The sequence below is a fragment of the Desmodus rotundus genome, chromosome 10 (genome assembly GCF_022682495.2).
Source record: "Desmodus rotundus isolate HL8 chromosome 10, HLdesRot8A.1, whole genome shotgun sequence".
Classification (NCBI taxonomy): domain Eukaryota; kingdom Metazoa; phylum Chordata; class Mammalia; order Chiroptera; family Phyllostomidae; genus Desmodus; species Desmodus rotundus.
The window spans coordinates 15,235,602-15,256,870 of record NC_071396.1 but is presented as its reverse complement, the minus strand read 5'-3'; the positions used below and the strand labels follow the sequence as shown (position 1 = coordinate 15,256,870).

The 21,269-nt window shown below is 43.2% G+C and overlaps 1 protein-coding gene across 1 annotated transcript in view; it reads left to right on the top strand.

Annotated features, from left to right (window-relative positions):
- WDR64 (WD repeat domain 64) overlaps positions 1–21,269 on the top strand; it is a 68,023-nt gene that overhangs the window by 20,974 nt on the left and 25,780 nt on the right. The window contains exons 8-14 of the mRNA XM_045184555.2: positions 151–285; positions 4,124–4,203; positions 8,561–8,700; positions 11,989–12,115; positions 14,990–15,138; positions 17,357–17,480; positions 19,315–19,490. Of these exons, the coding sequence (XP_045040490.2) occupies positions 151–285; positions 4,124–4,203; positions 8,561–8,700; positions 11,989–12,115; positions 14,990–15,138; positions 17,357–17,480; positions 19,315–19,490 (931 nt within the window). The remainder of the gene's footprint in view (positions 1–150; positions 286–4,123; positions 4,204–8,560; positions 8,701–11,988; positions 12,116–14,989; positions 15,139–17,356; positions 17,481–19,314; positions 19,491–21,269) is intronic.

Genomic DNA, 21,269 nt, shown 5'->3' with positions numbered 1-21,269 from the left:
GGATGGTATCATGCATGCAGGCTTTTCCTCAGTTCAGAGTTGCGGTTGGTTAAAGTCACGTTGAAATGCCAAATAGACACTCAACACGATGTGTTTGTGCATCTGGCATTCCAACATAAACCCCCTCCTTTTTCCCCTCCTAATCCCCAGTGTTAAAAGGAAGCTGCACAATGACTGGGTCATGAAAGTTAGATACATCCCGACCCTGAACTGCTTCGGGTCCTGCTCCTTAGACAGCGTCCACTCCTTAGTCTTGGAATCCTTGAAGAAACTTGAGGATAATTCGTGAGTACAATAGTTTATATACATGCATATTCTGTGCCTTTCGGGCTTTTTCATTTCTTTTTATTTTTTTTTCAAATTACAAGAGAAAGTTTATTGAGAAGGTTACAGACGTAGTAGAAGTGAGCCAGCTGGGCTGCCTAGGCTCGGGAAACACGTTTCAGAGGCAGCAGAAGGGCCCTGGGAGCCTAGGAGAGAGAAGGGCCGAGGTAACAGGCAGGGGGAGGGAGGGAGGAAGGGAAAGGCCGGGCATGCTCCTGAGAGGGAGTGCGCCTCCCACTGTTAACCATTCATAAACCCATGGCAGCCTTGGAGCTTTCAAATGGGGTTTTAGAAACATCAGATGTTAATTATTCCACCTGCTTGACAAGATTAGATTTTCAGGAAAACAAATTGAAGCTATTCATGCAAATCTTGACACAATGGGTCCTCCTGGCAACACCTTGTTGTTTGTTGCCATAATCTGTTGGAATAAATAAACACAGGTGCACGCATAACTTCATGTTCCAAATACAGTTCTATTGGTAGAACTGAGTAGTGCTCTGATCTGTGTACTTTTAACATCCTTCTTGCAAGTCAATTGGCCTGTGAGGATGCGCAGCTCAATCCTCACGTTCCACGTACACTACGTGCACAAAGGGGCTTTCTTACAGGCAGGGGCACTTGAGTAACATGGTTAAATATTTATTAATACCTCTTACTATGTAGCAACTATGTAGTAATAGTTATATTAACATGCGGTAATAGTATATTATTGGAATATATAGTAACTCTCAGTTATTGTATGTTAATTCTCAGTTTTTAAAATGCATTGAGATACATGCTACAATGTGGATAAATCTCAAAAACCTTATGTTCATGATTTTATTTACATAAAATGTCCAGAAAAGGCAAATGCATAGAGACAGGAAGTAGATCAGGAAGAGACACCACTAGGAGTGGTGATGCCGGGGGCAGGGGTCCCAAGAGGGCAAAGGGAACTTTCTGGGGTGATGGAAATGTTCTGAGACTTAGTGGGGTGGTTGTTATGCAACTCTGTAAGTTTATTAAAAATAACTGAATTGTATACTTACAATTTTGTGGCCATCAGTAGGGTTCCTGTGAAGCCAGACGTAGCTGGTTTCTGTCCCCGAACTCACTGGCTTTGTAACCTTTACCGTCTTCATCTCAATTTTTCCATCTCCAAGTGGGAATGAATATTCTCCCTGATAATCTTATAAAAGTCACCTGAGTTAACTCACAGAACGGGTCTGACTTCACATCTGGCCCACTGTTCTCAACAAGTGTAAATTCCTCTTTTTGTTTCTTTAATGACACACTGAAAAGCATCTAAAGAAAGAAGTTGAATCCCGTGGTGAACAGGTGGCGCTATCATAGACCTGTGCTGGTTTGGGCTTTGTGTCGCCACGTCTAGAATAGGTGTTAGAAGATCTGGGGGTGGGGGGCAAGTCCAGTGGACCATGCGTTTTTGTAATATCTGCTAACAAAGAATAATTTTTACAGTTTTTAAATGGTTGGGAAAATTAAAGAAAAGTAACATACCATGACCCAAGAAAATTACATGAAATTCAAATTTTATCGCTTGCAAAGATTGTGGGAACACAGCCATGCTTTCCCATTTATGTATTATTTATGGCTGTTTTTTTGTACAATGGCAGAGTTGGGTAGTTATAAAAACTGTATCACTAAGTCTAAAATATTTACTCTCTGGTCCCTTAAAGAAAAAGTTTGCCAACTCCTGATCTAGAGTTTTCTATGACTCCCTCCCTTGGGAATGGACCAGTATAGCTCAATGACAGAGGATAATTCACATTGAGGACCACTCAAAAAAATACCTTTACCGAAGCACCCTGAAATTCTCCTTCACGTCATCAAGGAGACAATGGCAATGCCTTCTTCCTTGTCCCCTGCCCTCACTCCCGCCAACCACCCCCGTGTCCAAAGCGAGAAAAGATAGAAGGACACGCTGCTTGCTCAGTGAGTGGCCTTGTTCTTAGTGAGAGCGGGATCCACCTGGAACGCCTACCTGGCATCATCTAGCTTTCACTAAACAGCCCAATCATGTACCACGTGCCCTTGTGCAGTCACCTCCTTACCTTTCAGCTGCTGACCTGCTTCCCCCTCCAGGTCGCAGCTCACACACACAGCAGCAGCAGGGAGAACCAAGACGAAGCTTGCTATCATTCAGGCAGGGTCTTTTGATAGCAATGTGTTTTGGGGTCCCCCCATTTTGAAAAAATGGTTGCAAAATGTTTCTTTTGCAAAAGTGCTATTATATCAAGTTTTCCCAGGCAAAAATTTGGAGGTAACTTTCCAAATTTTTTTAAAATCTGAAGGGAAAGTAGTATTGTTAACTAGGTATTTGTCCCTTAAAGGTATTCAAACAAATATTTATTGGGAGCTTTTCATGTTCAAGGCCCACAGTATCCACAACCTGTTTGGTTACAGGACAGGCAACACGAGCCCACATCTACGCAAGGTTATATGAAAGCTGCCATATGCCTTAAGGGGAAAGAACACGGTACTAGGAGAGAAAATAACACAACACATTATTGAGGCAGCAGGGGCAGGAGGGTGGAGTTCGGGAATGGCCTTTCTGAGGAAGTAACACCTGCAGGAGTGTGGTTTTAACGTGGTTCGGATCTGGGAGGAAGAACAAGCACAGAAGCTCTTGAGGAGGGAAAAGCTCAGCGCAGCCAGAGAGGAGGCGGATGAGAACAGGGCGGCTGGATCACAAAGTGCAGGGAAGAGGGCATGAGGTGAGCCCAGAAAGGTGACAGGGACCGCCTGGGCCAGGTGAGCCAGGTGGGCTAGGTAAGCCAGCTGAAGGAACAGGGCTCTCCTTACCACTCTGGAAAGGCACTGGAGAGAAGGGGTGAAATCGAATTCACGTTCTGCACAGCACTCTGGCTGCAGCATAACAATGCTGGGAATGGGGTGGGGATGCAGAGAGGAGAATGGGCCATTGTGGCAGCTGAGAAATTAGCCCTTCATTGCAATAGATCCGGTGACAGGGGATTGAACCAAGACACTGCAGTGGGAATAGGGAGAAATGGTGAGATTTCAGATAGGCTTTAGAGGCAAAGTCCACAGGACTTGATAGCAGGTTGGATGTGGGGGGTGAGAGTGGCGAGAGTGTCCAAATGTGTTCCTGGCGTGCGTGCTACCGATGCACACACTTAGCCACCCGTGTCCTGTAGGGCCTGAGACATGTTGTCTCTGCCCATCCTCCCCCCCAGTACAACCACCACGCCAAGGCAGAGGTCTGTATTCCTTTTTAGATGTCTTCTCCTTTACATTTTATTTTTTAGTTATGGTTTATATTCAGTATTACTTTGTTTTAGTTTCAAGTATACAGCATAGTGGTTGGACAATCACATACTTTCCAAAGTGATCGTCCTGATATTTCCAGTGCCCACGTGGCACCTCGTATAGTTGTTACAATATTACCGATTGTATTCCCTATGCTGTTCTTTGCATCCCCATGACTGTTTCGTAACTACCAATTTGTACTTCTCAATCCCCTCACCTTTTTCTTTTTTAAAAAATGTTTTTAATTGTTTATTCTATAACCCCCTCCCCTTTTTCACTCAGCCCCCTTCCCTCCAGATAGTTTTTATTAAGTAGAAACAATACAAAATGTTGTGCTAATATTACCACATGATGGAGTAAATAAACTCTGTGAGTCAGTAAGGATTTAATAATTACTTACAATATTTCCTGTGGGTAAATGGATTTATAACCAACAGAGAAATGAACCTATTGAATACAGTCTCTTTATAAACTAGAATTAGCTTCACACGGGAAAACATGTGTTTTACCTCGGATTTGTGTGTCCCAGGCCTGTCAGAGAGTTTTCCATGCCAAGAGGAGCAAACAGCTTTTGTTACTGTGTAAAAGCAAATGTCATTGTCACCGGAGGTAAGAGAACAGTTCGCGTCGCACAGAGGGTTTCTACTTAAGTAACATAGTCACAGAGTTTCCATACAGTTGTAGACATTTGATGAACTTGAAAAAACAACAGAAGCATTTGTTGGGAAAAGAGAAAAGAGCAAGAAGCCAAACTGGAGCAAGGTATTAAAAAAATTTTTTTTAAAAAGCCAATTTCCTGAGCATTATATTGGTGACCATCAAGAATTCTTTATTCAATAGTTGTATGTATTGGCCATTTTAGGAACTGAACTCCTAGTTTGGAAGGTCCAGTGTATAGAAACAATTCTCTGCCATGCAAGATTCCTTGGGGGCTCTGCATGCATTTGTTAATGTTTCATTCCAGAAACACTGATTGCACAGCTGCTAGGGATGAGGCATTATAAAGCTCATAAAGATCGAGTTGTATTTCTAACCTTAAGAATTCAAAACCTAATAGTACAAATAGGACATGTTTCTAAATGGCTCACGCAAAGTGGAGCATGAGCCAACACATCGTCATCATCATCAGCAGCAGCAGCAGCAGCATCACCATCACAGATGGAACACCGTAGGCGTTTACAGCTTAGCATCATGTTCCTCTCTGCTTACTCTGGCTGCAGAAAGCCACCCCGCACACACTGTGTATGGATTCTCTTACTACAGACAGAAAGCAAGCAGGGCTGGAGGACCACTGGCAGTAGACAGCAGAAAGCCTCTGGGACATTGGGTTTCCTTTGCAATGCACGCTGGACATAGGTAGCCCTTAGGTTAAGAGTCCTGGGCAGTTTCGAGGTGGCAGTCCTCAGCTGGTTCTTTCTTCGTGCGATAGGAAAGCAAATCAGGTTTTCTCCTGGGGATAGCCTGGCCACCTTGCCCATTTCAGAGCTTCTCCAGCCAACATTATCCAGAACTATCCGTGGGCCTGAGCCTTGGGATTCTGAACATGCCTGAGCACTGTCTTGGGACACTTCTTGGCCACAGCCAGTGAAAAGCAAATGCAGGCAAGATACTGCAGAACAGAAATTGTTCAGTCTGAATTGTGTAACTGCTAATCTGGAGTGTCTCCCATTGCCGCAACAAATTTCCGATTGCTGTCTACTCTCACAATCATAAAACTTTAGGGCTAGAAGGAATCTCGGGGATCAAAATTTCACAGAAAAGGAAATGAGGTCCCAGTAAGGAAAGTGATTTGCCACAACTCACACAGCTGGTTAGCTGGGGGACTTGAGCTTGACTGAGTTCTCTTTGTTCCAGCCCCTGTCCTTGGAGTCAGTAATCTAGTTCACCCCAGGCTCTCCCTCCTTTGCTTTTCTCTCTCAACGGAGCCCCCTCATCTCATCAGAGTGATGCATTTCAGTCAAGTGACTCACTAACAGAAATAAGAGCTCGCTAAAGGAAAGAAATCCTGTCTTGTATGGGTGGCCTTATTGAAATCCTGGTTTAACAACAGATAAAAGGAAGTGAATGGAAAATAACAAAGATACAAGAAATCAACCCCTCATGAACCATAATGTATTATTTATAGTCCCATGTTCTATCTTCAGATTCGATATCTTTTCTATGAATTTTTACTTTACCTGCATGTCTTTCATCCTTGCCGTACTACCACCCGATTACCAACTCTCAAGAGCAGGGACCATGCTTCATTCATCTGTGTCCCAATTCGCCTTCTGTCTGTCCCCCACCTCAAACATTTCAAAATGAATTGTACATGGCAGGGACTTAGAATAATAGTAGTAGCAGTAGTAGCAATAGTCAGTTCACAGTCCAGAAACTGCCCAGAGTTACACATGTATGGCCCTGGCCGGGTTGCTCAGTTGGTTAGCGTGCCATCCCAGTAGCCAAGATTGCAGGTTCAATTCCCAGTCAGGACACAGACAAGAATCAACCAATGAACGCATCAATAAGTGGAACAACAAATCATTGTTTTTCTCTCTTTTTCCTCCTCTCTTTCTAAAATCAATTTTAAAAATTAAAAAGTTACACATGTATGATCCACCTAATCTTCACAATAAAGCTATGACACAGTTCCATGTATCCCCTTTACACCGATAAGGAAACTTAGACACAGCATAATAAAGCCACTTACCCAAAGTCAGTAAGCGACTCAACGTCAGCGACTTAATAAAGCCAGTAAGTGAGAGAGCCAGGTCTGAAGTTGAGGCACATTCACTTAAAATACATATTCTTAACCACTCCATAAGTGACTCTGCTAGCCAACTAATTTATTAGACAATCGAGTATCAAACACTCACTATTTGTCAAGCACTGCTATAATGAGAAATACTAGAGAATGGGTAAGATATATGGAAGCAAACAACTAAAATTGAATGGAATTCATGCTTTTTTAAAAAATCTGAAGAAAACATCCTAACAACATGGAAGAAATCTGAATGTGATCTGAGGCTGGGGAAGGTAATCAGAAGAGGCTTTTGGGGGAGGCTTCTGAAAAAGTAGACTTTTGGTAGAGTCAATATATAGAATTCTATGGTATACTCAACAATTAGCAAAATGCCAAACATACAGTAATTTCTCAAGACATTTTTTCTTCCTGCTGTTAATAAGGTTACTGTGGAAGTTCTCAATTTAATAAAATATCCCACTTACACATGGACACTAGCCCTTAAAATATTTTGGCTGCTGTCCTGGTCAGCCCTGGCTGCCTTAACAAAATATCACGGACTTGGAATGAGTGGCTCAAACAACAGAATTTTATTTTCTTGCACTTACACTATGTTATATGCCAATTATATCTCCATAAAGCTGGAAGGAAAAAGAAGGCAATCATCCCTCCAATCTACACATGATAACAAAATGACAAATCTGCTCTACAACACTTTAATTTGGTCTGTGTCTCCGTGCATTCAATACTGCATGCTGTAATTTCCTGGTAAAAATTCATATGAAAACAGTGATTTTGGCATTTGGCCAACATTTATGACACATTTTTTAGGTGTGCATCAAAGATAAAAATTAGTGAAGGTGATTTGTCGTTGGTGTTGAGAAATGGTAATCTTCCTAATTTAAAGTATTTAAATATGAATGGAAAAGTGCCATTCTTAACTCTAAAAACAGTCTTTTGTAAGAGAGAAAAAGATTAACAGTGGGTTTCTATTGGGAGTGAAACTGGACATTATGGGAGGAAAAGAAGATTTTTTTTAGTGAAAAATTATACTCTTCCATACCATATAAGCCTTTTACTATATACCTGAATGGCTTTAACTATTAGGAAACAGTAATTATGCTATGATACTACCTACATATAAATTATATTTGCTTATGGACATATATGTTAGAAAGGAGGATGGAAATATGAAAACAGTTGATTTGATACAATGGTATAAATTATGTGCAATTTCCCTCTTCCTTTGATTTCCTCTCATTATAATTTTTGCATAATTTAAGAATGTGAAAACAAAAGAACAGCTGCCTTAAATGCTTTGGGGAAGGAAATAAAGAATAAATAATACATAATGCATGAATGGGTAGGAAAGGACTGAATCAAGAAAAGGACTCATCAAATATTTATGGGAATTCACATGTGTATGTGTAAATACAATTATTTACAAAACAACTCTGATGAGAAGCAGCACACGCAAACAAGGCTAGCAGCCTCTTAGCAAGTCCCAGGCTGCATCCTGGAAGAAACAGACTGGGATTTGCTGTTAGAAGGAAGATAAGGATGTGATTGAGTGAGAGACGGACTTTTTCTTCCATCTTTACTGACGCGTGATTGACATATAACATTGTGTAAGTTTCAGTTGTACAGCTTACGGATCTGCTACACTTTTATATTTGCACGATGATTACCACCAAAGTTTCAGCTGACACCTCCATCGCGTCACACAATGACCATTCTTTTTACGGTGAAAATATTTAAGATCAACTCTCTTGGCAACTGTGAAGTTCATAATATGGTATTATTAACTACAATCACCCTTCCGTACATTAGATGCTCAGACTTTATTTACCTTATAAGTGCAAGTTTGTAGCCTCTGACCAACATCTCCAAGAGACATCTGCACCCCACGTTCATTGCAGCGTTATTCACAACCGCCACGACATGGAAACAAGGTGTCTGTCAACACGTGAATGGATAAGATGTGGTGATACATCATATACAGTGGAAAGTCATCCAGCCACGAGAAAGAGGGAAATCTTGCCCTTTGTGACAACATGGGTAGACTTTGGGGGCATTATGCTCAGGGCCATGGCAGACAGGGAAGGACTAGTACTTTATGCTCATATATATGGACTGAACTTACAGAGTCAGGGGCTGGGATGGGGAACATGGGAGACACAGACTCTTTAAACTGCGACCTCCTGTATCCGTAATAAAGTAATCAACCATTCACGTCCTTTTCAGGAGATGATAAAGTGCTCCGGCTGTGGCACCCCAATATCAGCACCAAGCCGGTGGGAAAGCTGGTGGGGCACATGTTCAGCATCACCGAGATCGTAACCAACGAGAAAGATCAACTGGTCATCAGCCTTTCCTCTGCCAAGGTAATAAAAAGAAAAACGACCACAAAAAAAAAAAACCTATTTGTTCCCCTTGAAATCAACTATTGGATGATCTGGAATACAGACAACTTTTGACTGAAATAGTGACAGTCACTGAGAAAAATATTATCAGTGTGGAGAGGGAAACAGTGAGCCACTGCTGTTTCGTTGAATGCAGCACAAGGAAGGATGTGTTTGAGGAATAAAAAGAATACAACTCTGGGAAGAGAGCTGGCATTATCCTCAGCAGTCAGACACAAGAGGCCTTCCCATCGCAGACAGGAACGGCATTGTTAAATGCAGAAAAAGTAAGGATTTCTGTTATTGCTGCTGTCAACAAACAGCGTTTACAGTGTCCTAACCAGTGTGATAAAAGAAGAAAAAGAAATGAGCTATAAACATTATAAAGGAGGCTAATTATTATATTTGCAAATAATGGGATAGCTTGAAAATTTTAATAACATCAGCTCACAATGTTAGGACGAGTTTAGTAAGGCAGTTGGTTATAATGGGAATTTATAAAAATAAATTTCTATGTAAGGGCAGTAACCAGTTGGGAAAAAAACGGTCAAAAGGATAGTATTTACAAGGGCAAAAAATCATGGGGTACTTAAAAATAACCTCAACAAGCAATATTCACTATTAATGCAAGATAACTATGAAGTTTTTTCTGAGGTACGTGTATTTAAGACCATGAGTAGAGGGTCAGTCTATGTTTCTGCATGGGAATATTGTACTGTAAGATTGGGGTCCCCAACCCCCAGGGCCGCGGCTTAGTACTGGTTCATGGCCTGTTAGGAACCAGGACGCACAGCAGGAGGTGAGCTTGAATGGAATGTTCTTGAGTCATCCTGAAGCCAGCCTCCCCCATCCCCAGTCCATGGGAAAATTGTCTTCCACGAAACTGGTCCCTGGTGCATTTAATGCTATTCAGGATTATCTAAATACCAGTTTTCCAAGTTTCAAGTTTGCTAGATATAGAGCAGGGTGTTGGGAGGAAATTGGAGATGTTAAGAGGAGTGTGTATGGATGTACAGAGGCCAGAAAGAGAGAGTTTGGAAACTGGAAGCAATTTGGTGTGACAGAAACAGGAAGGCCACATGGGAGGGGGCAGCAGAAAAATCTAGAGAACAGATGCAGCCCAAGGTCGAAGACCTCCGTGCCTCTGCCCACCCAGCAGTCCCCACCTCCTGAAGTCACACGGAAGACCAACAGGACTGAACACTGAAGAAGAGAAATATGAAAAAATTGAATTCCTCTACGGGGAAAAAAATCACAGATTTCAGAACATATTCACATCAATTCAATAAGGTAGAGCATGGTGGTGTTATTGAGTCCATTTTAGATGCAAGAAAACTGAGGTTCAGGGAACTTCAACGATAGGCTGGAACTGAAACCCTAATCTTTTGCCTCATCCTTTGTTCTCTCCGCCTGCCACAGCTCCGAGTATACACACAGGAGTTAGAAAGACTGCCTGCCACGGACAGACCCCAGCCAAAGCCATAAAATTAGAAACCATTTGAATAGAGACCAGTTTCTTTGGCGCTCCTTGATTCCACTGTTTGTTCTTCTGTTGCTTCCCTCTCACTCTAGGCTCTGAACTGAAATTCATAAATAGTCCCTCGTACTTGTTTGCTCTATGATACAAAAGACTGAAAAAGTTCAGTGGTCTAGCTACTCTCTCAAAGTCTGCATGTTTGGTAGAACAAAGAAGTACAAGTTCTGAGTAATAGAGATTTCTACAGGGAGTGTACGAGAGTCAAAGCTCCTCGGCAGGGTTCCCAAAATTGTGTTACGTAGACATCTTTCTGCTCCGACACATAAAGACCACCCTGCCTCTGCAGTAGCGAAGTTTTTTAACTCAGTTAACTATACTGTAAGTGTCTTAAGTAAGAAGTTAGTATCTCCATTAGCAGAAGCACTTATTGAAGCTTTCTATGTAGTTTTACCCTGTACGACAGTATGGGTGGACCTGGAGAACATTATGCTAAGTGAAATAAGCCAGTCAGAGAAAGACAAATACCATATGATTTCGCTCATAGGGGATGTAATAGCAAACTGAATAACAAGCAAAATAGAGACTGACTCATAGATGGAGAGCAGGCTGACAGCCCTGGGTGGGAGCAGGTTAGGAGACTGAGCAAAAAGGAAAAAGGACTCATGGACATGGACCACAGTGTGGTGATTGGGGGGTGGGGGTGGGTAGAGGGGTATAATGGGACTAGATGGTAATGATGGTAATGGAAAAAATTAAAAATAAAAAGAACACTTATATACTCAACAAAGACTCTAATTTAAAAGTTTAATAATAAAGATTATAATACAAAAATATTAAGGCTGATGCCTTAATCCTTGATGAAATCACACTTATTTCTGAAGTTCAATTACACTGTAACTTGCTAAAAAAAAACCCCAGACAAACAGAAAATGAAGAAAACAAAGACCAGTTATTTCAAGTGACGAAGGGGAAACTTGATCTAGTTTGCTGAATTAATTTGTTCTATTCGCTTTTATCAACCCAAGCTGTAGTTGGGTATTACACAGTTCTGTTTCCTCCCTCGAAGGAGAGTTCTGATAACCTATTTCCTCATACTCTCACTCTATTTATACCACCCCAAAAAACTGCTTTCTCTAATTCTTGCGTGCCTGGGCAGCAGGAAGGGGAGGTTCTTAAAATCCTCACTTAGTAAGATGTTCCCATCTTCTTCAGTCGTGAAAGAGCAACTTGAAACATTCCACCTAAAATTTGTCTTCCCTCTGTTTTCTAGTCTATGATACAAAGAGAAACGACTTCCATTGTACTGTTAAGCTATAACAGCCTTTTCTTTTTAAATGATTTATTTATTGATTACAGAGAGAGAGAGAAAGGGAGAGGGAGAGAAACATCAATTTGTTGTTCCACTTATTAATGCGTTCATGGGCTGCTTCTAGTACGCCCCGACCAGGGCAAACCTGAAATCTTGGCGTATCAGGATGTACCCAACTGAGCTACCTGGCCAGGGCTCCAAATTCTTAAAGAATAATAAATACTCTGTTTTCCCCTCCCTTCTGTAATGGCACAAAAATCTAGTTCCTTTGAGCAAACATTTAATCACTGCTGTTTTCCTCTAATAGTAATGAACAGTAACTGAAGCAAGAGCCCAATCAGCGTTTAGCAACCATGTGCTCATCACAAAAGTCGTACCTTGCTGCAGGTTCATAGAAGCAGACCCTAAAAGTGCTCCACATGGACAGCTTTGAGTGGGAAGGGTGAACTGTCACAGCAGTGAACTGTGTCCCTTCCTCTGCCAGGTTTTCCGGGTGTGGGATATCCAGACTCTGTCACTCCTCCAAGTCTTCCACGACAGCCAGGGAGGACCCGGAGACATGCAAATTTACTCCATGATCTATGATGCCAATCACGGCATGCTTATTGCAGGTAAGCACCCCCAATTAATGGCAAGCAAAGCTCACACCTTGACTTTTAACTGTTTGTTTGTTTGTTTGTTTTTAACTAGCACTTGAGCACAAACTAGAAGAAAAACAAAACTAGAAAGGAAATGGGTAAACCTTGATTCCTCACAGCAGATATGTCATCTAATGCCACTCCCTCCTGTATTTCCATGGCTGGGTGGATACAATAGGGAGCTGGTGTTCCCTGAAAATACCACACCAGGGTTCCCAGTTCCTGAACCTAGGGAGATGTGGCGTGGGTTCGGCAGAAACATGGGGTGCACCCTGCTGCTAACGCAAGGTAAATCCAGCTGTGTTTTGAGTCCTGGGAGCAGGAATATGGCCCATCTTTGAACGGAGGCACCACTTTCCTCAGTGCGGCAGTTTGGCCCCAGGCGCCGACACTGGGACTCTAGTTACTAGGTAGGAAGGGTGCTGAGCCTCCTGCCTGCCTTTGCTTCTAGACCAAGAACAGTGGAGAGAGAAAGCAGAGGCCAGAATGACGGACGCCCAGGGCCGATGCCAACAGATTTGTTTCCTCCTTTTCTTGTTGCCTCTTAGAAACGCGTGCTTACTAAAGACACAAATGTAAGCATTTGCTTACCCTCAGGCTTTAGGAGAAGAATGAACCACATTAATCATTCATTTTCCTCCTGGAACACCAACCCAGAATGCATCTCCTAAGCATTTTCCCAGTGACCACCTGCTCTGACTTTCCATGGGATTAATTAGGGCAGGGAGGTGGTTGGTGCTTTTGCTCATGGAGAACATCATTATTTTTAAATTCTGAGTTTTTTTCTGGGTTATGAGTGAATTAACACTTCATGTTTCATAGATCATTTTCCACCTTGGACATTTAGTAGAACTTAATTCTGGTTGTAAGCATCCCTCCTCTAAAAACAACATCCTAAAAACTGCAAGCAAACTTTCTCCCTTAGTGCCCCAACCTGCATGTTTGATTGCTGGGCTCATTTCCATCCCATTTATCGTCACATCAGAGTAACTGAGGACTCGAGTATTAAGACCAAAAATAAGGGATAGAAAATCAAATTTTCTCCCTAATTCCATGTCATTGTGATAATATTTTGCTTATAAAAATATAGAGCTCTGGCCCTGGCCGGGTAGGTCAGTTGGTTAAAGTGACGTCCTGGTATGACAAGTTTGTGGGTTCAATCCTCAGTCAGGGCACATACAAGAATCAACCAATGGAAGCATAAATAAGTGGAACAACACACTGATTTCTCTCTCTCTCCTCCTACCCTCCTCTCTCTCTCTAGTCAATAAATAAAAATAAAAAATATACAGACCTCTGCGCATTTCTTAATCACTAGCACTGGGTACATTGGCAGCAACTGTCAATTGAAACCAGAATGACGTGATGTTTATTGCCCAGGTTTTCATTCATGCTGTGATTCAAGCGAAGCCACCGATTTGATCTTGTAAACCCCAGTGACAGCAGCAGCCACGTTCTGGAACTGCTGTGTAGAATCTGCTGCAGCCCCTTCTGTCACTGTCACCGGCACCACCCTTGAAGCACACCCATCTGTATAGTTCTTTCACAAAGCGCTTTCACATACTTTATTTCCTGGGGTCTGCCCAATCACCACGCGAGGCTGCAGTTATTATTATCCTGTTTTATAAATGACAAAAGTGAATATCCCACTGTCGAGCTGATGAGTAGAAAGATACAAGGAGGAAATGTAGAGCTGGGATTGGATCCCAAAGCCTCTGACCCTGAATCCGCCTTCCTTCTTGGTACAGCATTGTTTCCATAGCAATAGTACAATGAGCCCAAAAGGGAGGGGATTGCACTTGTCCTGCTTGTCTAGCTTTGCCAATGCCACTGTCAATATAACGTTAAAGGATCTAGCAAGAAGCTTCAAGGGTTGTTTGACGAGCTGGTTACCACATTCCCCCTATTGCCGTATTGAGGTATTTGAATGGAAAACGTTCCCAGAAGAGCAGTTGAAGTCTTTCACACATGAATACATTTTACCTTAAAATTTAAACACCTGAGGAAAGTGTTTGGTAACACGTAACTCCCGCTGAAACCTTTCCTAAAGTTGAGATTTCTTTGGAGAGACTTGAGAAAGTCAATGCAAAGAAAAAAATCCGCATCAACATAGCAAAGGGGTTTTGTTTTTGTTGGGGCTATGGGATGCTTTGGGGTTCTTATGTATATTTCCAGACATTACTCTCCACCAGGATACACAGTTTTCAGTTTTCAGTTACATCATACTTGCAGATTACTGTAAAACCAAACCAATCCCCCTTAGAAGAATTCAGTAAGGAAAACCTGCTCTCCATCCGCCTCACTATGGGGATGTGGAAAACAATCTCATTTAATATTAATGTTACAAGCACTGGCTTGCAATCATTCTCATTGGTTACATTTAACGAGGCAATGTTTACAACAGTGTTTTATTTTTAACATTTGTTGGTTGAAACGGGCTCTCTAACAATAAGTTCCAATCACTAAGTGGCAGCTTACCTGCCAATTCCATCTCCCTTATTACTGTCCACCAGATGGAGAGGTGTGTTCCAGGCACTCTAAAAAGGAAAAAAGGAGACTATAAAAATAGGAAAATAGAGGTCCCTGAAAAGAGGGTAGTAGCGAAATCCGAAGGGCCTGCACTTGAACATAACGAAGCCGAAAATGAATGATTTCTCCGGCTAAATCATATTTGTTCTATTATCAAAATTGTAAATGAAGGTCTTTGCACCTCATTAGAGTTCCTAAACATCGACGCTACTAATCTCCCCGACGAATTACAAATAACAGCTGCTTGGAGAAAACCCCGTGTGGAGCAGAACTCGTACCACTGAGCGTCTGTCTCCAAGACTCTTCTTTCTGTTCCAGGATCTAGCGTCATCGACATGTACCCTTTGACTAGGATGATACAAGACACGAAGCAGGTCCCGCACACTCACGAACGGGAAGTCAACGTCCTGCTTTACAACAAATGCTTCCACCAAGTGCTCACTATCTGCTCCGAATCCATAATCAAGGTAAGTACATACTGACGCTTCGGGGGGAAAAAAAGAAGAGGCAAAACAGAATTTTGTCTTCTTACTGGTAAGTCTTTGAATGATTAAGTGTAGCGGCATAGGATAAGACCCTACATTCGATCTATTTTTAAGCTTTCACAAACCCATGAAAAAACAACCATTTAAGCCAGCTCAGGCTGCGTGGTATTGTCACAGGCTCGGTTAAAGAAATAAAGCTAGCTGTCACTATGAAAATAGTATACGCTATATTTTGCCACGTGTAATGCTCACTTTTTTGTCCAAAGTTTTGAGGGAAAAAGTAAAGATGCACATTATATATGGGTAGTACTAATTCTGAATTTATATAAATGTTTTTAATTCTTTTATGTATGCTTATGCATTAAAAGTGTAGCTCTAGAAAGCAAAAATGATATCTGTATGCAAAATACAATAATACAAAAAACAAGTATCAAAATATAAATAAATAACTGAATTTAAAAATTTAAACAAGAGATTTTGTTTTTCCTGAAAGTTTGGGCCAGAAACGTGGGTGCACATTATACAAGGCAAAATGCGAGAGATTACTATATACATGCAATTTTTAAAAAAAAACTGAGCTAGGGGAAGACAGCGTATTAAGAGGAAAGGGAAAGAATTGATAGATGTTTCCTAGAATCCCTACGAGTGCAGGCTATGTGCCAAGCGCCTTAAATCCATGACCTTAGCGAATCCTCACAGTACTTCCGTGTGGACAGAATTCCCTTTGGAGGGGAGCAAACCGGAGCTCAGCGAGGTCAGGCCCCAGACCTGGGACACGAGCCCAGATGTGAATGCCCACGTCCTTTCCCCTGTGTTCCCCTGGCCCTGCCATTACTGTGTTCCCTAGAGGCCAGGGTACGTGGCCATGTGATCGCATCCACGGCAGGCCCCTAGCCGTGGTGGCTGGGCGTGTTTGCTTCAAGCGTTCATCCCTTCATTGGTGCCTGCCCTCCAAGAGGAGACGGGGCCACTAGAGAGCCTTCCTCTGAATACCCTTCGGGTCCCCTCGCAGTCTCTGACCTTCTCTACACATCTGCTGGAGAGTTTCTCGGGGCCAAATCTCATAACTATCCCTCAACTCTGGCAACGCCTAGGGAGTAGGTAGAGGGAAATTAAAACTAAAACCTGCCCTGCTTTCAGAAGATACAACTCTGGGTGGGAGGGGGGCATCTCCCCCAGGGGAGGAAGACCTCTAGGTGAGTTTCCATACCTGACGTGTTAGAGAAGGCTGTGGTTAGGGCCAGGAGATGGATCACCTCTGAAACCCACCCTTGCGGTGACACAGGTTCCTCTTCCTCCCTGAAGGACCGAACCCTCTGTACCCAGGGGCACACAGAGGTGCAGAGCCGTGGCCTCCGGGGCCGGACTGGCTCGGTTCAGACCTTGGCTCCACCACTTCCCGGGTGGCGACCCTTTGTTATCCGCCTCCCAGGCCTTTTCTCAGCTCCTGCCCCTCCCTCTTTCACCCTAGCTGCAGCAGCCTTCCCAGGAGGGGCAATCAATCGGTGCTGCTTTCCGCCCCGGGCCCTTTGCTCATGCTGCCCTCGCCCCCAAACAGCTTGAATGCAAACAAATTCATCCTTTGCAGCTGCTTCAGTTTTATGACACGTGAACCCAGCCGATCCTTTAGGAGGGGAATTCCCACTGAAGGGTTGCAGGAACATAAAGTCTCTACCCTGTTTCCAAAGAGAGATAATGAGTCCTGATGTGTTTCTGGGCTTTCTGGTTACACCCAGCCTAGTTCCGGGGACAGCCTTCTGGGAAGTCTCAGCCTTTCCCCCCACAGATTCTGTCCAGTGACCTCTAGCTGATTTGGATGAGTGTCAACAGAGAAAAACAGAAGTCCAGTCTGTTTTTTTTGTCTGCTGGACTCATAACTGTTACATTTCTATCTTGCTTTGTCCTTACAGTAGCAATTGAGCACCTCCTCACAGCCAGGGGCTCCCTGGAATAAAGTCACTGCCTGTCTCGGCCACGGGCACGCGCAGCAGGCACACTCCAACACAGCTCAGACACTCCTTGGCCATGTGGCATCTTCAGCACTTCCTTTGCTCAAACCAGCATCTGTGGCGGAATGCTGCGGAAGGTGTCAGATGGGTACCACATTACTCTTGAGGCTGTTTTGAATATTGTAAAATTTTGATAAGCACTGAAGGGCGTGTGGGTTATTTGATTTTGTTGTTGTTGTTCTTGCCTACAGGTATGGGAGCTTGAGACTGGCCTCCAAATCTACCAGATTTTAGACCCTCACGGCTTCAATGTTGAACTGACTTCTGCAGCTATCAGTGAAAGTGGATTTCTTTTTGCCACAGGAGCGTATAACGGTCAGACTAGTACTCAGTTACAGCCTCCCTGCATTAGCGCTCTGAGAATTTGTCCTGGGAACTCACGAGCTGTTTGGGTTACAGGGAGAGCGGGAACCAGGCTGAAATGTGGAACCACGCTAGTGACGTGGCAGTGCCTGACTGAGGAGGGATGCGCTCTTCTTTAATGGGCCTTAATGTCCTGATACTGATGTTCAAAATAATCAGTACCTTACATAACACTTACCTAATTGCTTTCCAGTTTGCAAAAGTCTTCCACTCCTTCAATCGCACTCCATCCTTGGTCCGACTTAATCTGTGTTGCATGGACTCATTCTGTCTACTTTTGGGTATCGTCAGCTCAGAGACATTAGGCTCAGTGTTTGTTGATAATATTTCTACTGACAGTCGATTTGGGGCCAGACAAAATATGCAGCCAGCTGTGTCACGTAACTCCCAGGATTCTCCTTTGGACTTGCTCACATGTGCGAGCGCCTTGGGGGCATGTGCCATGTACACGTGGGAGGGCGTCAGGCTCAGGATGCGCTGTGGTGCTTGATGTGCCTCGTGCTGGGGGGCATCCCATGGAACTTCCGGGAACGAGGGAACTACAGCCTGCCCCCCCTCTCACCTCACCTTGTTCTTAACCCCGGGAAAGAGCTGCTTTATCTAGACCAGCTGCAGGCACTACGCAGAATACACGTATTTACTAGAGAGACATATTTATTAAATAAATGCTGGCTGGTAAGGCAGTCCCTGCCTTGAGAGAACATCCTAATGTAAAGTCTGATTTTGGAAAGTGTGAGCAGATACCACTGCCCGTGAAATGAAATCGGGACTGCTGAGTTGACGGGGTGTGAATGCACGCAGCTGCTCTCCAAGGGGGACACTTCATAAGAAAGCAGTCCGATGCTCTTATCAGCACACCCTGCACAATGTGGACATTAGTCATAATAGACACTCTGAGCGATGTACACAACTGTTATCAGACATAAGCATTAAGCAACTCAACGTGACTGAGATGGTACTATTTTCACGCAAGCATAGAATTTTTATTTTGTTAGTGCTAGAGTCTAGAGTCCTGTTAAATATTGACAGTTAAGGGAGCGAAGGCAAAGTGCTGTGAGGGGCATCCCACCAGATCTAACCTTGAGGTGGCCACTGTAAAGGGCTGTGTCAGAGCCTGATTCTCAACACTGAGTATTGACCTTGAACTAGGCATCCAACAACTACACTGCTTATCACCATTCCTGGCCCCTTTATCAAGATTACTTAATTAAATGAGTGACATTAACTCAAAAGAAATTATAATTTCAAATGTAAGAAGAAACTGAACACTTCTTTTGTATTTTTCCCCCATGTAACCAACAAAACAATTCAAAGCTTGATAGTTTCCTATCTGCTAGGATTCTCTTACACTTTTTGTTACTCAATGAGAACTAAAGTCCTAAGACATGTCAGCACCTTCAAATCTGTGACCTTATTGCAATGATGATATTTACGATTCATAATAATCGGGAGATATTGGGGGTTAGTTAGCAAACTGGAATGCACTGGGAGAATAAAGGCAGAAAAGGTCCATTTAAGACAGAAAGCTCAGACAAGAGAGTCTGAAAAACTGTCACAATTTCAAGGTATTGCTCGGTCCTGTTGAGTTTCTATCATCCTGCGACAAATCGAGGTGGACAGAAATAATACGTTGTGTACAGCAAGGCCAGGGAGATTCACCTTGGCAGGAAATAGAGGGTAAGTTGTTGGCAGAAAGCTTTCAAGTAGATCCATCTTCACCGAGATGAAAGCCAAGCTTACTGTAAATTCGTTCTAACCACCACGTCTCTTTCCTATGTGCGCTCAGGAACAGTTAAAATCTGGGACTTCGACAGCGGGCAGGAGATGAAAGCGCTGCCCAGAGGGAAGGACTGGGCGGAGGAAGAGCACGGGGTGAAACGCATGATTTTTCTGAAAGCGCCGGAAAAACACCAGTCCTTGCTCCTCACCTTGGAGCGCAGTGGGAAGATCAAAATGATCCAGGTTTGCAATCTCGCGTTGACCTTGGTACTCTCCCTGCTCTTCTGGGGAAAATCAGCTAAGTCAGTGGATAAATTCCCTCACTGAAGTCTGTCTCCAGCCAGCTAAGGATGGCATTTCCCCACCACCTTCCTAGGCTGCTCCTAAGTAACCTTGCCCTGGTCAGAGCACAGAGCACAGAGGAAGGGGGAGCGGTGGTTCCTCTCTGTCCCCTAGAGTCCCTATTGCATGAAGGGATGCTCAAGCCACTTTTTCAGATTGTTACCAAAATTGCTTTGTTTACATTAAGGTTAGTGATGCAGTCTGCTCAGGGCTGTGTGGGATGTTTGAGGTAGGCTCATTTATTTTTCCCGTGAGTCTGCTGCCACCTAAGAATGCCTTCTTCGTGTTTCAAATGAAGGCTAGATCATTTATTCTGCCTATTGAGTGAATCTGTCCTGCCTGGAACTCAGGGACTCATTATTATACATCATCGTCATCACCATTCCCCTTCTGAAAGCTAAGATCAGAGAAAACAAAAAAGCCTGGCAAAGATGAAGGTGATTATTGATGGCCCTGCTGCTGGAAAAAAGGAAGTGAAAACTCCCCCGATGGAGTACACTCTTCCCATAAAGAAATAGAAGAAATCTCTTGTAAGGAGCACGACAGTTAATGTCTGCAGCAGGAACGTAGTTTCTTCCTGGAGCTGGAGCTGGGAGTGGAGCGAAGGCAAGAAGCACCAGACGTCTCTCTTTCCAGACCCTCAGCCGCATTAGGCAAACCGACAAACGGGCAGGACCGCTGCCAGGCGGCGTTCACTGAGGCCGTGCGCCCATGAGTGTTACGTGCTTCTTCTTTTTTTTTTTTTTTAATATATTTATTGATTATGCTATTACAGTTGTCCCATTTCCCCCCCCACTCCACTCCATCCTGCCCACCCCCTCCCTCCCACATTCCCCCCCATAGTTCATGTCCATGGGTCATACTTGTAAGTTCTTTGGCTTCTACATTTCCTACACTATTTTTACCCTCCCCCTGTCTATTTTCCACCTATCATCTATGCTACTTATTCTCTGTACCTTTACCCCCTTCTCCCCCTCCCACTCCCTTATTGACAACCCTCATGTTCTAGTTGTTTGCCTAGTTTGCTCTCGTTTTTGTTTTATGTGTGGTCGTCAATAACTGAGTTTGCTGTCATTTTTACTGTTCCTATTTTTGATCTTCTTTTTCTTAGGTAACTCCCTTTAACATTTCATATAATAAGGGCTTGGTGATGATGAGCTTCTTTAACTTGACCTTATCTGAGAAGCACTTTATCTTCCCTTCCATTCTAAATGATAGCTTTGCTGGATACAGTAATCTTGGATGTAGGTCCTTGAGTTTAATCTTGGGTAATGTAATTATGATGTGCCTTGGTGTGTTCCTCCTTGGGTCCAGCTTCTTTGGGACTCTCTGAGCTTCCTGGACTTCCCAGAAGTCTATTTCCTTTGCCAGATCGGGGAAGTTCTCCATTATTTGTTCAAATAAGTTTTCAATTTTTTGTTCTTCCTCTTCTCCTTCTGGCACCCCTATAATTCGGATGTTGGAACGTTTCAAGGTGTCCTGGAGGCTCCTAAGCCTCTCCTCATTTTTCCAAGTTCTTGTTTCTTCATTCTTTTCTGGTTGGATGTTTGTTTCTTCCTTCTGGTCCACAGTGTTGATTTGAGTCCCAGTTTCCTTCTCATCACTATTGGTTCCCTGTACATTTTCCTTTGTTTCTCTTAGCATAGGCTTCATTTTTTCATCTGTTTTTCAAACAGATTC